At 38.3% G+C, this 15,069-nt stretch overlaps 3 protein-coding genes across 3 annotated transcripts in view; 2 read left to right on the plus strand and 1 right to left on the minus strand.

Annotated features, from left to right (window-relative positions):
• zgc:64002 (uncharacterized protein LOC393330 homolog) overlaps nucleotides 1–300 on the plus strand; it is a 1,936-nt gene extending 1,636 nt beyond the window's left edge. Inside the window, exon 3 of the mRNA XM_043243841.1 lies at nucleotides 1–300. This exon is cut by the window's left edge and continues 364 nt beyond it. Coding sequence (XP_043099776.1) covers nucleotides 1–60 — 60 coding nt within the window. The 3' untranslated portion in view covers nucleotides 61–300.
• Nucleotides 301–1,599: 1,299 nt separating this feature from the next.
• Nucleotides 1,600–10,442, minus strand: pwp2h (PWP2 small subunit processome component). The gene is made up of 21 exons (XM_043243840.1): nucleotides 10,284–10,442; nucleotides 9,979–10,091; nucleotides 9,729–9,823; nucleotides 9,208–9,307; nucleotides 8,969–9,112; nucleotides 8,680–8,815; nucleotides 8,282–8,556; nucleotides 7,995–8,138; nucleotides 7,581–7,651; nucleotides 7,359–7,495; nucleotides 7,133–7,281; nucleotides 6,409–6,556; nucleotides 6,072–6,222; nucleotides 5,778–5,958; nucleotides 4,215–4,362; nucleotides 3,368–3,476; nucleotides 3,131–3,196; nucleotides 2,817–3,035; nucleotides 2,584–2,734; nucleotides 2,151–2,225; nucleotides 1,600–2,066 (listed from the first exon to the last, which is right to left on the minus strand). The coding sequence occupies exons 1-21, from the start codon at nucleotides 10,299–10,301 to the stop codon at nucleotides 1,913–1,915; spliced, it is 2,784 nt and encodes a 927-aa protein (XP_043099775.1). The 5' UTR covers nucleotides 10,302–10,442; the 3' UTR covers nucleotides 1,600–1,912.
• A 502-nt stretch (nucleotides 10,443–10,944) lies between these two features.
• Nucleotides 10,945–13,130, plus strand: LOC122348417 (thymosin beta-11-like). The gene is made up of 3 exons (XM_043243842.1): nucleotides 10,945–11,085; nucleotides 11,951–12,060; nucleotides 12,237–13,130. The coding sequence occupies exons 2-3, from the start codon at nucleotides 11,961–11,963 to the stop codon at nucleotides 12,266–12,268; spliced, it is 132 nt and encodes a 43-aa protein (XP_043099777.1). The 5' UTR covers nucleotides 10,945–11,085; nucleotides 11,951–11,960; the 3' UTR covers nucleotides 12,269–13,130.
• The last annotated feature ends 1,939 nt before the right edge of the window (nucleotides 13,131–15,069 follow it).

Consider the following 15,069-nt stretch of genomic DNA (forward strand, 5'->3'; position numbering starts at 1 on the left):
AACTCTGTGTCTGACTTTGAGGCGGTTTTTCATCTCGTGGCTAGAAAACCCTCCGAGTGAAATCACAAATAAAGGGATTTATATAATATATAACACAGCGAAACAGTTGCATTTAAAGCTAGAATACACCAAAATAAATCCCTTATTGCCCAGGATTTTTCGGCATTTTATTAAAATGTGCCATTTTAGGTGAGCATGGAACGCATATATCTTGAAACTTTTAAATGTGTTTTATAATGTAAGGATTTGAAAAAAAAAATAAGATGTATAATAATAAAAATTTTGAAGTGATAAACATTACTTTGGAGTATATTTAATCATTTACATTCTTTAAACAATACAAGACAGCTTTGTCGGTTCACTTAAGGAATATTCATCTGAACATTCCTCACTAGGAATCATTTTAATATCTGCAAAGCCACAACATATTTGGCTTCAACAACTAAAACCCCAAAGTAAATAAACCAAGGCCATGCTTGCATAATATGACTCTGTAACTGTTTTCGGAGTAAGTTTTCCAAATGGAAAAGGAAAAGAAATGAACTGCATATGACTGGTTCTTGTTCTGAAGCACAACTCTGTGACTCTCATAGACTTCAACACAATGCTTACTCATTCATAGGTTATAATACTTTATGACCTGCTTGATAGATTAGATTAAAAAAATCGAATTTAAACAAACGACGGTTGCTTAGAGGAAGTAACTATTGCTCAGTGTTAAGAATAATTTTTTAATGTATATCCTTATTTTAGGCTGTTTTTTCAGTAAGCTTCAGTATCTTGAACCCGAGTTCTTGTTCAGTATTCAAATATTGAAACCAGTGGCCAAAACCTTGTTCAAAACACTAATATCACAGATAGGGTGGTAGTTCATACAAATAAATACAGAAACCTGAACTTTTGTGCATGCAAAAGATTATTACCTTTTTGGTACAGATTAAAACATTCTAATATGAATTGACTATCTTGAATTAAATGCACCGAGTGGGATAGAATGTGATTCTATTTGTCATGTTACCGTATATTCACAAAGGGCTAATCATATGCGGCATCTGCATTTTTCACAGTGTAAAGTTTAACAAGATAAGATAATGGATTATTAAGGGTGAAGAGTATTAATCTTTTCTCCCAGTATGCTTTGGGGTTAGCCTTTTATGCTATCTGTGCCTAATGAATCAACTTACCCCGCTCTACTTGTGCAGCCCTTGTAGTACACTATAATGTAAAAATGAATGTGATATGGTTATGGAAACAATTGATGTTTCAAGCTCCATCCTGTTACACAGTACATTTAAAGCATACATTATGGAAACAATACTGTGCATACAATTCTGTGTAAATATTATGATCTGTGCCATGCAGCCCAGCATTCTCATAAATATCAGACACTGCTCAGTGGCAGCATTATTAGGCATGTAAAGAAGCTGCGATGGCCTATACCTATTTGAAAACAATCTAATGAAAAACTGCTTAACCACCCTATCTGCATTCAAAATCAAGATTTTCTCTATAAAACAAAAATCAGATTTCTGTTGAAACTTATTTCCACCACGATTAAAAAAAACAACAAAATCTAAAAAAAATAATTAAAAAAGGATATATAATAATGGAAATTTATCACAATTTTGAAACTATAAATTAACATTTGCAAGACAAACAACTTTTTTTTTTATTACTTGGCAGAAACAAGCTTCCAAATCTTTCATCATACAAGAATAAAAAAAAGTAGAAACAACACATTTACAAGAGTTGAGATCATGTTAATATTTTATATAGAACCTCTAAAATGTGTCACGTCACTTCTAACAAGTTTGTAGGTGCTGTATGTCCATGTTTACACTGACACAACAACTGCTGCTTGTCCAAGTCTTGACCTGGCTCTGTTATGTTTCAGTTGAAGTCTTCATGGCCATTATAGACTCATATTTTCCTCATCACCCCCAGAGTCCATTGCCTCCTCCTCCTCCTCCTCCTCTTCACTGAGGGATTCTGCTGCGGTTCTTTTCATCCCTCTCTGTTTAGACAGAGCAGCAGCGTAACGGATGTTGTAAATGTTCCAGTCACAACTAGAAAGAAAACAAGATATTTAACATTTTATCCGAAAAGAAAAAAATAGCATTGTTTCCTTTTTAGAATTCTGACAAGCTTACAGTTTGGACAGATCTTCACTGTGTCTTTGGATGCTCTTCAGCAGCTGCTGTACAGTAGGCAATACAGATCCAGATCTGAAAATGAGACATGAACAGTCTTACAGTGCTCACCAACAGCAAATAAATCACTGCAGAATAGGATATGAAATGTTTCTCTTTAATTTTCTGCATGGGAAAAAACAGGTATTTAACCACAAAAAACTGTTGATCATCTATTGGAGATATACTTTACTTTTTAGGTGTGTTTTTGTGCACAACCCTATAATGAAATGGTATGATAATGTGATGGACAACTTTATTCTGTCTCTGCATATTATGTGTCAAACTGCCAATTTAAGGGTAATTTGGGTAATATAAAGACAACAAACATACTTTATGAATACAATAGCTTAAAAACAGTGTAAACGCATTCAGAAAAAGCTATGCTGCTGACCGGTTTTTGAGCTTTTGTCCATGTAGCGTGAGTAGACACTGAGCCCAGCTCAGGTAGAACTGCAAGTGGTTGGACTTCTCCAGTGTCGAGGCCACAAAGTTGAGAAGTTTATCCACATACACATCCGGCAGTGAGCTACATATCACTGCAACTGAAACGTCAAACAATAACACGAAAATGATGTACTTTGAATATGGCAGGAATAGATAAGACGGTTTTAAGAAGGAACATACTTTGGTCATAAGGAACCGCCTCCAGAACCTCTCTTATGAGTGGCATTTCATTTAGCCGAAAAGACAGCAAAATGGCCGATGCCCATTCTTTTTTCTTCACCTGCTGCCGTATACTTGCAGGTGTGACATCCATGTCTAGATCATAGGGGTCAAACACCAGTGAGGTGTCAAGAGAGTAGATCAGCAACCCTTCAGTGGATGCTGCTGCCCAGCTGCGTCCTGAATGGAGAAATAGTTCACATCATCATTCATATCGTCATAGTTAATCATACTGAAATCTATCAGTGTGTTGTGGTGTAATGACAAAACTCTACCGGTAGGTGAAAAGCAGAGAGAGCTAACCCGGATCTCTGGTTTAAACCGTCTGGAGCTCATATCACCTGACAGATGAAGAGAGATAGGCAGAAGATTTGAGTGTAAAAGCCAATATATATATATATATATATATATATATATATTCAGCCAGAATATATTGTATATGCAATAATACATTAAGCAAAATGCTCAGCTACACCCATTGACAGGTTTAATAATCAGAGATGTAGACTCACCTCTCTTGACTCCAGGAAGACTGAGCTCCACTCCGTCTCCATCCCCTGCGCCTTCATCCACTAAAGAGAGACTACCAAACTCGGTCATCTTACGCCTGTCGAGGAACTCCTGGAAGAAGAAGAACATGGCAGAATTACTTCTTAAGCTAGAGTACAAGAATTATAAAATGCTAACCCAAATCAACCTCTGCGTATGAAATAAGTGTCTAAATCTCAAAAAAATTCTACCATGTTGCTCTATTAGAGATGCAAAGACGGAAGTAATCATGTAAAATGTTGATTATAGCATTGTGTTTAGATCTACTTTTATTGCATCAAAGGTTGCAGCTGATCACAGTCCTGGCTGCTGAGTGAGTACATGACACTAACATACAGGGACTATACCAAATAATCCACAATGAAATGGCCAGAACAAATAATGATTTACACAAATTAATGAAACCAATTCCTAACATTAGTATCATTTGAAAAGGAACACTGGCTTTACTCCAGCGATTATGTGGCATTTTTAATGTGTCAACAAGTGGGTCAGAGGCCATGATGTAGGTGGTGTGGATTTGTGTTACTATATTTTGTAATAAAAACTAAAAAATACAAAATGAGTCTACTCTGGTTTCAGTAAAAGCAGTTGTTGGACTAGTGAAGATGTTTTGAGTTCTGAAACGTACAGCTTACTTTTTTTTGTACAACACATACAACAAAATCAGTTCACAACCTGTTTAAAAGGGAAATTATTAGAATACAAAAAGGCTATTAAGAAATCCTTTACCATTATCAAAATGACAAGTTTTGTACGATAGACTTTTAAATGTTTCTATATGCAGTGAACACAAACAAGTAAGCGTACCTCCATAGCATCCAGAGAGAGATTGCAGGAGATCTCAAACTTCTTCATCAGAACATGTTCCTTGATGTTATAAATGCACACAAACTTTGACTGCCCACCTGCAAGGATTGATTCACCATCTGCCGAGTAGCACAAGGAGGTGAAGGACCTACAAATCAGTCAGGAAATAAGTCATCAATGACACTTTCACATGCACAGGGTAAATCAGACTTGGGGTAATTTAAATTCATCCGAAAAAATTTACTTTCATAAAAGTTTTTTTATGAAATGTGGAAGAAAGGTGATTTAAGTGACCATAGCATGGTTGTTGGTGCCAAACAGGCTGGTCTGAGAATTTCAAAAACTGCTGATCTACTGAGATTTTCACGCACAACCATCTCTATGGTTTACAGAGAATGGTCCAAAAAAGAATCAATATTCAGTGAGCAGAAGTTCTGTGGGCGCAAATGCCTTGTTGATGCCAGAGATCAGAGAAGAATGGCCAGACTGGTTCGAGCTGATAGAAAGGCAACAGTAACTCAAATAACCACTCGTTAAGAGAGGTATGCAGAAGAGCATCTCTAAATGCACAACACGTCCAACCTTGAGGCGGATGGGCAACAGCAGCAGAAGACCACACCAGGTGCCACTCCTGTCAGCTAAGAACAGGGAACTGAGGTTACAACGCACAGGCTCAACAAAATTGCACAATAGAAGATTGGAAAACGTCTCGATTTGTGCTGCGAGATTTGGAAGGTAGGGTCATAATTTGCCTTCAACATGAAAGCATGGATCCATCCTGCCTTATATCAACGGCTCAGGCTGGTGGTGGTGGTGTAATGGTGTGGGGGATATTTTTTGGCACACTTTGGGCCCAATAGTGCCAATTGAGCATCCTGTTAATGCCACAGCCTACCTGAGTATTGTTGCTGAACTTTATGACCACAGTGTACCCATCTTCTGATGGCTACTTCCAGCAGGATAAGGCGTCATGTCAACGTGCAAATCATCTCAGACTGGTTTCTTGAACATGACAATGAGTTCACTGTACTCAAATGGCCTCCACAGTCACCAGATCTCAATCCAATAGAGCACCTTTGGCATGTGGTGGAACGGGAGATTCGCATCATGGATGTGCAGACAACAAATCTGCAGCAACTACATGATGCTATCATGTCAATACGGACCAAAATCGGGACTGGAATGTTTCCAGTACCTTGTTGAATCTATGCCACGAAGGATTAAAGCAGTTCTGAAGGCAAAAAGGGGTCCAACCCGGTACTAGTAAGGTGTACCTAATAAAAAGTGGCCTGTGTGTGTATATGTGTGTATATATATATATATATATATATATATATATATATATATGAAAACAACCATTGTCATTAGCATCACTAAAATTGTGGCCTGTGTGTGTATATATATATATATATATATATATATATATATATAAACAACCATTGTCATTAGCATCACTAAAATTGTGGCCTGTGAGTGTGTATATATATATATATATATATATATGAAAACAACCATTGTCATTAGCATCACTAAAATTGTGTGTGTGTGTCTTTTGTAGCTTACTTTCCCTTGGCAGACTGTTTAGCGGTGATCTTTTCTGTTTCTTTACGGCCCATCTGCAGGTCATGGCGGCCAGCGATAGAGCCAGTCTGTCCTCCATTCTGAGGATTCCAAAATGTGATCTCACCATCCAGAGACGCAACTGCCAACTCCTGACCATCAGGACGATACGTCACAGCGAGTCCTGAATGAAGACATGTGCCAGACATCTTTAAATAACACATCCTTTTCTTTCCAGAGCACCTGCTCCATTTCTCTCTAAACACATTTACATAAACGGTCACTTTGTGAACTTGCCATCAGAGGTGAGTCGCAAGGTCTCTTTATTCTGCCAGCTGTCCAGCATGTCCCACAGCCGGACTGTTTTGTCCCATGACACACTGGCAAGCACAGATTTGAGTGGACTGAAGCACAAGTTGCTGACGGGACCCTCATGGCCACTGAGCACCTGCTCCAGCAGTAAAGAGTTACAAAGAACCAAATTGCATAACAAATGGTGTTTGATATGTATTCAAACATTTACAAGAATCCATACTGTTTACTGACAAATTGATAATTATTTATTAAAAACAAGTATGCTACACGCTGCACTTATATGGTCAGAAACAAGCATTCTAATTTGGTGGCGTCTGACCTCTAGCAGTCGTCCAGTCTGCATGGACCATAGGAAGATCTCAAAAGAGTCTTGAGAACCTGCACACACCAACTCCCCACTACTGTCCACTGCCAGAGAGGAGAACTGAACCGGTCGTGGAGATGTCATGGTACGGAAGTTGCGGTACCTGAGAAAACAGAATGATTAAAAGAGTAAGAATAAAGAGAGAACAGATTATTATTTCTACAAGCAATACCACTAATTCGAGCATATGATACATACATATGATCAATAGCAGAACTTATCTATAAAAACATATATTTACACATTTATATTATATTAAAGGAATGGTTCCACCAAAATTAAAATTCTGTGATTATTCATTTTGTTCCAAATATAAGACCTTGTTCACCTTTGGAACACAAGAGACAAGGGTCTGTTCACGGCAGTACCACCTTGGAATTGATAATTATACACAAAAAAACAAACATTACATATGGCATTTATCATATGGTCAGTTCTGGTGGGCTGCACACAATAGAATACACATATGGCCTATTTTAACAATGTCCTTTAGGGTCTTAAACGTGATTTCAACAAAAATACCTTTATTTGTGTTCTGAAGATGAACTAACTTCTTACAGGTTTGGAACGACATGAGGGTGTGATTGTGAGATTTAAAGTTTATTACCTCAGCCTTGAGGAGAGCATGAAGTATTGTGCAACAGTGAACACATAGCTGAAAATGGAAAGCAGCTGATACCTGTGTAGGTCAAATGCTCTAACGGTGCCATCTAGTGAGGCGCTGACCACCACCAAGCCACTGGAGGTGAAGGTAACACTGGTGATACTGCTGGAGTGTTCAGTGAACGTCACAAAACACAGGCCACTGTTGGTGTTCCACACTTTAACCTGGAAAGCATCGGTTTAACTGTATCTCTCTTCACTTCCAGTATTACCTTGACAAATCCTAATGGTAAAAGACTAACCTTCCCATCATCTCCTCCAGTAACAAGATACTGACCATCAGGTGAATACGCCAAAGTGTTCATGTTGTTGAAGTGTCCCTGCTGTTTGAACACGTAGGACTCACTCTGCCATTCCCAAACCAGCAGCTGACCCAGACCTTCAACCCAGGACACAAACAAGGCATTAAGATAAAGGACAGCACACCGATGTGCTCCGATGAACTCACTGATCGAAAGCAATACCTGAACAGCCGAAACCAATCCAGTCACCAGTGGGATTCATAACAATGGTGGAAATCCTCTGATCTGAAATACTAGATGTGATATTACGATACGTTAGAATATTATAATTCAATAATCGGAAGAGAATAAAGCCACAAATATGTAGTCACAAACAGCTGTGACTAAGACTGAAGGTCATTTCAAATACAGCATACTCTGGTTGTTAGGGGTAGGCAAAAGCGCAGCAAACTTTATTAACTCCCAAGATCTTTCACTCCATTTAAATAAGACTTCATTGAATTGTCCTGGTGGGCTGCACACTATATATACACACACACTGTGAACAGTGCAGTTTCATGAAAAATAGCTGGTGTCCCAGCCCTGATGGAGTTATTTGACAAATACAAGATTTACTGGAAACGACAAATGACAAACCTGAGTGAGTGAATGAGGTCAAATTCTGGCAGCTCATGCAGGTGGAAAGCTCCAGATGCGAAACCTGTCACGAGAATGTGTGTTTTCTTGTGGAAAGCCGCAGCTGTCAACTTGTTGAAATCACCCGACTTGTTAAAAAAGTGTCTGCAATTAAAGACAGGTTTAACGTGTTATCACCGAGACGGGAGAGTATCTGCCATATTTCATAACTAAAACACTGATTATGGTGTGAATACATCTTAAGAATAGAAAGAAAAAAAAAAGTTGGAGAAGGGCAAAAGACTCACTTGCTCCTCTGTGAATAGCGGACATTTTTGATGCCTTCCACTTGTTTGGGTGCATCTGTGCTTCCTTTAATCACATCTCCTCTGTTCTCTCCATCCTCACCTATAATTTCCTCAACATCATCATCATCATCTTTGTTTCCTTCCCCTTCTTGTCTCTGTTTTTTCTCCTCCTCCATCCTCTTCCTCTCAGAGTACTTTGGGCCCTTCAGCAAGCCCTCCAGCTCAGTGTCACTTTCCCACACACACAAAGTGCCATCTTGGCTCACTGTGTACATCTGTGAACACAAATTAAACAGCTTACGTGTGGCATGTGTGAACACAGGTCATTACAGCAACGCAGAAGCGTTTACACTGTGCGCTACACAAATGCAGCAGATACTTCTTTTTTAAATACGTACATCTAAACTGTCTTTCTCAAAGAAACAGCCTACAACGATGTCCTTATGGCCACCAAGCGTGTAGTAGATGAGATTCGCCCATCTCTCTGCTCCAAAGATCCAGGTAGTCATGTCCTTACTACCAACAGCAAAGCACCTAGTTATCAACAAAGGAAAGGAGAGTTTAATTTCCCACATAGTGATAAAATAAGGTTTCATTATTTCCACCTGCACTGTTTACGGTTCATTAAATGTAGTTTTTTTTCTTTGCAGCATACATTTAAGTATACAGAAAAAAGCCGTTACATACTTGGAATCATCCGTCCAGTCGATACACGTCGTCTCATCAAATGGTCCATAATAACTCTTGTCTAACGCAAATGCATTAAACTCTCGGTTTCTTCCAGGCGCGTGATACATTAGGGCCACATTTCCCTTTGTTATCACAAACTTCCTTTAAAAATGACAGAAGGAACACCACCAGGGAAAATGTAATATGAGCATAAAATCCTATTATGAATACAGTAAGTGCTGCGTGTGATAACTCACTTTCCATCGGGGGAGAAGGACACGCTGTGAACGGGACTGTGGAAGTGATGATGGTGAAGTACTGCCCGGGTGACCAAACTGACCAGAATGGCTGCTCCATCTGAAACAGAAGTAATCAAACAGTTCGATAACTGAGGGGTCGATGTTGCAAAATACTACACAGCTATAAAGCAGCTCTGCAGAAGACAGTAGTGTCATCTTAATACGGCAAAGCTTACAAATAAGTTTAGACGGCAAGTGTGAAAATGTGAAGGAACTTTAATATGAGATTTCAATAGCAAATACCAAACAATAAGCGATGTAGCCTGAAATGGTACTGTTAGCGAGAACGTGTTACAATCATTATTCCATTTACAGAATGAATATTATTTCTTTGTCTTTTTTAGTGATTAACGCTGTCACTCTTCATAATCCTTACACTGGGTTTAAATTACATGGAATGATTTTCAATATAATATAATTTTAATGCTGCTTATGACAGGAGAAAAACTAAGCATGGAGAATGATGGGCTTTTCCATACCTTCATCGATAAGTATTGCCAGATTTCCATCTGGAGAGATTCCCAAACAGCTGATGTTCTTCGTGGTGGACACTGGTAAGGTTTCTGATCTGTTACTGGAAAAATAAAGTATACAAAGCATATAAAGTACAACATGTGCTCAGTTGAAAAGAGCATATCTTTCACTTGCTAAAGAGACAGCGTTTTCAGCTCACAGACTCATTTAGTCCGGGAATGACATCAGTGTTATTATAAAAGGACTTATACTCACTTTTTTAAATCAAAGACGGAGATGCGGCTGCCGACAGGACTGACGACAGAATTCCCATCTTTAGAGAAACACAGGTTCCCATGGCGATAAAACGACCCTAATAAGTTAGAAAACTAGAAGAGAACGCCTCACTTTGAATTAAAACATTCACTGTCTGACATATATTCTGATTCAAGACAAACATTCTGCTTCATTTATGTTTACGTATAAAAACCAGCAGGCAACAACAAACGTCAACAATAAAACAAATGTACATAATTCACGAAAAAGAACATTACTTAATAGTAAAATAGTGTTTGTCATACCTTGTACGCAAATTTCATGTTTACCGTGATGTTATATTATAAACTATCCATTAAACATTACAAATCCATCGTTCTGCACGTGAAAAATCCTTCACTCGTGAACGCACATGTGTTCAAAAACACTTCCGGGTCAATACCAAACTAAAAGCACCCAGCATCGGTATATAAAAGTCTCCCAGAGGTTATTGCGAAATAAGAAATATCGTGATAATCGACAAATACAATTAGCGTAGAAAAAGACACTTAATGTTTATACTGAATATATAATTTATTTTTCTCTTTACATGGTTTAATTTATAATTTTTAGATGCCAAGCAACTATTTTTTATTTATTTATTAAAAAAACGTATACATATATCTTACGCGTTAGCATATAGCTGTCATGTTGCTCTCTGCTAAATAAATAAATAAATAAATAAATAAATAAATAAAGTTTGTGCATGAAATGAAAAGTCACTACAGTCATGTCCACCAGATGGTGTCTTGGCACAAGTCAGAAATAATTTCAACGTAAAACTCAAAAAAGAAATAAAGAAAAAATATATAAATGAATTGATCTCGTTGTCACCATATCACATATTCTGTCTTTCCGATTGTGGATGTCTCTGATTAAAACGAATAATTTGGATAATATTAAATTATTACTACCTGAACGCGTTTCGGTTCTCCTGGAGAACAGAGAAGTGACGTCAGCGTTTGATTAGCATATCTCCCTCTATATATTTGATGCTTGCGCATTGGCGCGCCACAGTACTGCACCGTAAATCAGCTAAAGACTTCAAACTCTAATCCGTCTACAAAGGTACGTCTTTTAGAGCTACGCATGTGTAATAATGCTACTGCTACCGTGTTAACGATCTGTAAATAACGCAAACTGTTATATCACTGCTTTTGACTGAACGCGAAATCTGTTATTTTCCTAATAATACTGGAAAACAAAGCGTGTGCCTCGAAATGGCGATGTATTCAAACATCTCCGGAACGTTACAAATAGTAAGAAGGAATATGCAAACGTTGCTTTAAAGTCGATATCTTCAGGCGATCAAGGCGGTTAACCTATTTTCCTTTGTTAAGCCTCTTTGTGCTGCAAATGCATTAATAAGGACGTGAGTCATCATGTCATTTGGCACATTTGCTGCCCTGTGTCAAAAGCACAGTTAGCTAACGCGTTATAACGTGTGATTGGAGAAGAGGGCGTTGAAGAAACGGCAGCATTGTGTGCTGTGGGTGATAAAGCAGTACAGGGCGGTGGTTTTCCTGAAAGCAATCACATTCTGCTGAAGGCGGTCTGATGCTTTGCCTGAAAACGAACGGAATCAAGAGCAAAAGTATGCAGGTTTTCAGGTTTAACCTTTGAAATTGAAAAAGTAAAAATAAATACAGCGTAATTGACGTAACATTTAATCATTCATATTGTAACCTCAGCGTGGGAACTGCTATTGTTATGTAAATATTCATTTTTTTGCAGCCTCAGACGCCATTCAGAAAGGGCGCGGTTTTGTTCGGTTATGTGTGGCGTGTCAGGAACATCAGCGGGATGTGATGCAAATCTCCTCAAAATGAACAATACATTGCCTCTGGTGTTTCAGAGAAGCAACCCTCGCTTTGGCAGTCAAGAAAGGGTGTAAAAGAAGTGACATTTGTATTCTCTTTTGTTCCTTGAGCAGACAACCAATCATGTCTGACAAACCAAACCTTGATGAGGTCACCAGCTTCGACAAAAGCAAGCTGAAGAAGACCGAGACTCAGGAGAAAAACCCACTGCCATCTAAAGAAAGTAAGAATTACAGGATTACAACTGTGCTTTTTTTTCCTGCCTGGTATTGCGTAACTACAACAAGCTGCTGTATCTTTGGTCTTGGGTTCTGATTTGTCATTTTCTACTAGAATGCTATCGAATGACAGCTCACACAGAATTGGAGTGAATTCTGTTCTTTCTTTCTTTGTCCGCAGCCATTGAACAGGAGAAGCAGGCGGCCTCGTGAAGACACCAGCTGCCATCATGCACTGTGCACACTCCCTTCCCTGCATTGCCTTCTTTTCATTCACTTCTTTTAGCAGTATAACTTTGTAACCAAAATGTCAAAAAAGAAAATATGAAACAAAAAAAAAGAAAATCTGAAGCTGCATCACTGTCAGATGGGATGAGCCGATCCTTCTAGCAACACCTAGATGCATCCGGACCGCCTCCCTTGTCCAGTCCAGCGATGAGAAGAACAGAATGCTCTGATTTTAGGAGCGTGTGGCATGGATTCATCCGGTGCCCACGGTGGGCTGTTTTGAATCGGTTTCGACTGTTGCCATAGGACAAGGGGGCGTGGCCTAACGGATATCCCCAAATATTCATCATCCAATTGAGGCGTGGCTTTGTGTTGACAAGTGACCAGCTCGCAGAGTTATGACATCGTATTTTTTATTTCGAATTTTAGGATACACTGCACAATCTTTGGTTTTTATGTCGGTAATGATTAACACTTGTTAGTGCTGCTTCAGTGAAATGCTTTTTTTTTTATTGGCAAGAAAGAGGAAGAGAAAAAAAAAGCAAATTCAGTATAGATGTGAAAACACTTCTAAGGACCGGGTGTTGTATTTGAATTGATTGTGCCCTTTTTATTGATGTGGTTTCAGGGTTGCTTTGTGTCGCACCCTGTCTTGGTTGTCTTGTTGTATGGCGGTTATCACCCTTCAAAATGTAAATTCAATGTGATCGCTTTCAGCTGTAGATCAGTTTTTTTTCTTGGGTTTTGTAAAAGAAATAAACCTCAGCAACCATGTTATAATGCCACAAACCATTTATCAATAATGGAAAATTGAAACTGTTGTAATAAAAAAACTTTGTTATCAGGATTTTCTTGTGTTTAGTCTTAATTTGTTGTCATTTGCTCTTGCGCGAGATCTGGAAGTGCATTCACTAACATTGTGTAAATCCTTAACCCTCTGTTCCCTGATCATGCCGTTAGATTGCAATCATGATGAAAAAGAGTGAGGATTTCTGAAGCGGTCTCCTGTACCGTGGATTAGTGTCTCCTCTGAACCCTAATTACATTAGCACGGTGACACGGTTCCATTCAGCAACAGATATGAAGCAAATCTCAGGTTTAAAAACATGTTAGAAGAAAAAAGGGCAGGAAGTATGGTGCATCTGTGAAACCATTTTAGCTCTGTCTGAAATTAAATGACCACAATCAGCTTTTCTCAGAAAATATTTAGACTAGTTAATCCTCCGTAACAGTTATTACTATCATACTCTTCAAACTCTCGTGGACAGCCTAAGCATGCATGTCATTTGAGAAGACAGTGGACGCAGTGTTTCCTCTCCGTGTGAAATTAAAATGGCCACAACTTCCTCGACAGAACAAACAACTCATTCTCTTGTGATTTCCTCTACAGTAGAACTGTGTTTGGGTAGGACTTTAGCATGTGTCCTTGTAAGTGGATTGGTGTTAAGTCATTTACACTTAATACTGTATTAAACTCTTGGGAAAGGAACTGGTTGGAAGTGATGGGCTAGAAGACTCTTGTGTTTGTGTCCATTACGTGTCAGTGATATCACAAGCAGATAAATTCATAAAGATCTTCTGCATCTGTAGGCCCCCCTGACACACACACACACACACACACACCCCACCCCCACCCCCGTCTCTCTCGTCTCTCAATCCATTGTATCCACTCCTTCTAAGATCCTAATCAAAAATGAAAAGAGCTTTGGGCTACATATTAGCTCATTTTAGTCAATCAGTTACATATCATGTCATATATACAAGGTTAAAAAAAGCATTCCTGTCCTGGTAGAAAACAAGAAATGCCAAAGGCAGATGATTAAATGAAGTGCAGATTCAGGCATGCCACAGAATCTGTCATTAGCTGTTTGAGCAGAGTACAGTAATGGCTAGTTCCTTGGGCTTTCGGTTTCATAATACATTCGTTGAATGGACTTCCCTGTCGAACAAAGATTAAGTGGGCTTTGTTTAAGAAGCTGCTGTTTGTAATTTCAGTTGGATTATAGTGGACAGTTGTAATAAATCGTTTTCTTCATATCGTGGAATTGATGTTGAATTTACAAACATTTAAAGACAGACCTACAGTGAAGTTTGACTCAGAGGTTGTTCATTTGAGAGTGGTGTAACATATGGTGTGAGACGTAATATATCATAATAAAAAAAAATTATATAATATAGTCTGGCTACATCCAAAATAGCATACTCTAAGTATTAAGTAAGTACTTCAGTTAATAATTACTTGCGCCCATTAAAAAGTGTGTGAATGTGTGTAGTATGAACGTAATCCAGTCCGTCTTGTCTTTGTTTATATAGCAGGGAAGCGTGAAATTTCAGATGTAAACCTGTCCCCTCTCAAACCACCAAATAAGCAATATGTAAATTAATCATTTTATATTTATACATTACAGCTTTTCAAAATCAAAGTTTAAAGTTTATTTTGTTTTGATTCTCCTCATAGCTGGTTGACTTGGTTCATGGGTTTAAACTTCTAATTCAGAATTTTTGTTTTAAATCCTCATGGGAAAAATGAATTTAAACGCTGCTTAAAAATGTATTTTGCAATGCAGAACTAGGCTTTTTTCTGTGAATGTGCAGGACTTCTGAATTTTGGGGCCGCATAGATAAACAACTAGAATAGTAGTGCAGTAATGGGTAAAACAATCTATCTCTGTAAACCAGTGTTCATGTTTTTGTCTCTTTTTGTATAGCATGCATGTCTACTAACTCTCATCAGAGTAACCAATTAGTTGAATGTCAGCTTAAAAACTGCTAGCTGTCTATTGTGA

Source organism: Puntigrus tetrazona, chromosome 7, assembly GCF_018831695.1.
Source record: "Puntigrus tetrazona isolate hp1 chromosome 7, ASM1883169v1, whole genome shotgun sequence".
Lineage (NCBI taxonomy): Eukaryota > Metazoa > Chordata > Actinopteri > Cypriniformes > Cyprinidae > Puntigrus > Puntigrus tetrazona.

Excerpts from the sequence above, each read along its gene's own strand:
- pwp2h (XM_043243840.1), bottom strand. Across the intron at positions 9,308-9,728 it reads GGCAATACTTATCGATGAAG|ATGGAGCAGCCATTCTGGTC; the intron begins GTATGGAAAAGC and ends CTTCTGTTTCAG. Across the intron at positions 8,557-8,679 it reads TTGAGAAAGACAGTTTAGAT|ATGTACACAGTGAGCCAAGA; the intron begins GTACGTATTTAA and ends TTGTGTTCACAG.
- LOC122348417 (XM_043243842.1), top strand. The coding sequence starts at position 11,961 with ATGTCTGACAAACCAAACCTTGATGAGGTCACCAGCTTCGACAAAAGC. Across the intron at positions 12,061-12,236 it reads CCCACTGCCATCTAAAGAAA|CCATTGAACAGGAGAAGCAG; the intron begins GTAAGAATTACA and ends CTTTGTCCGCAG.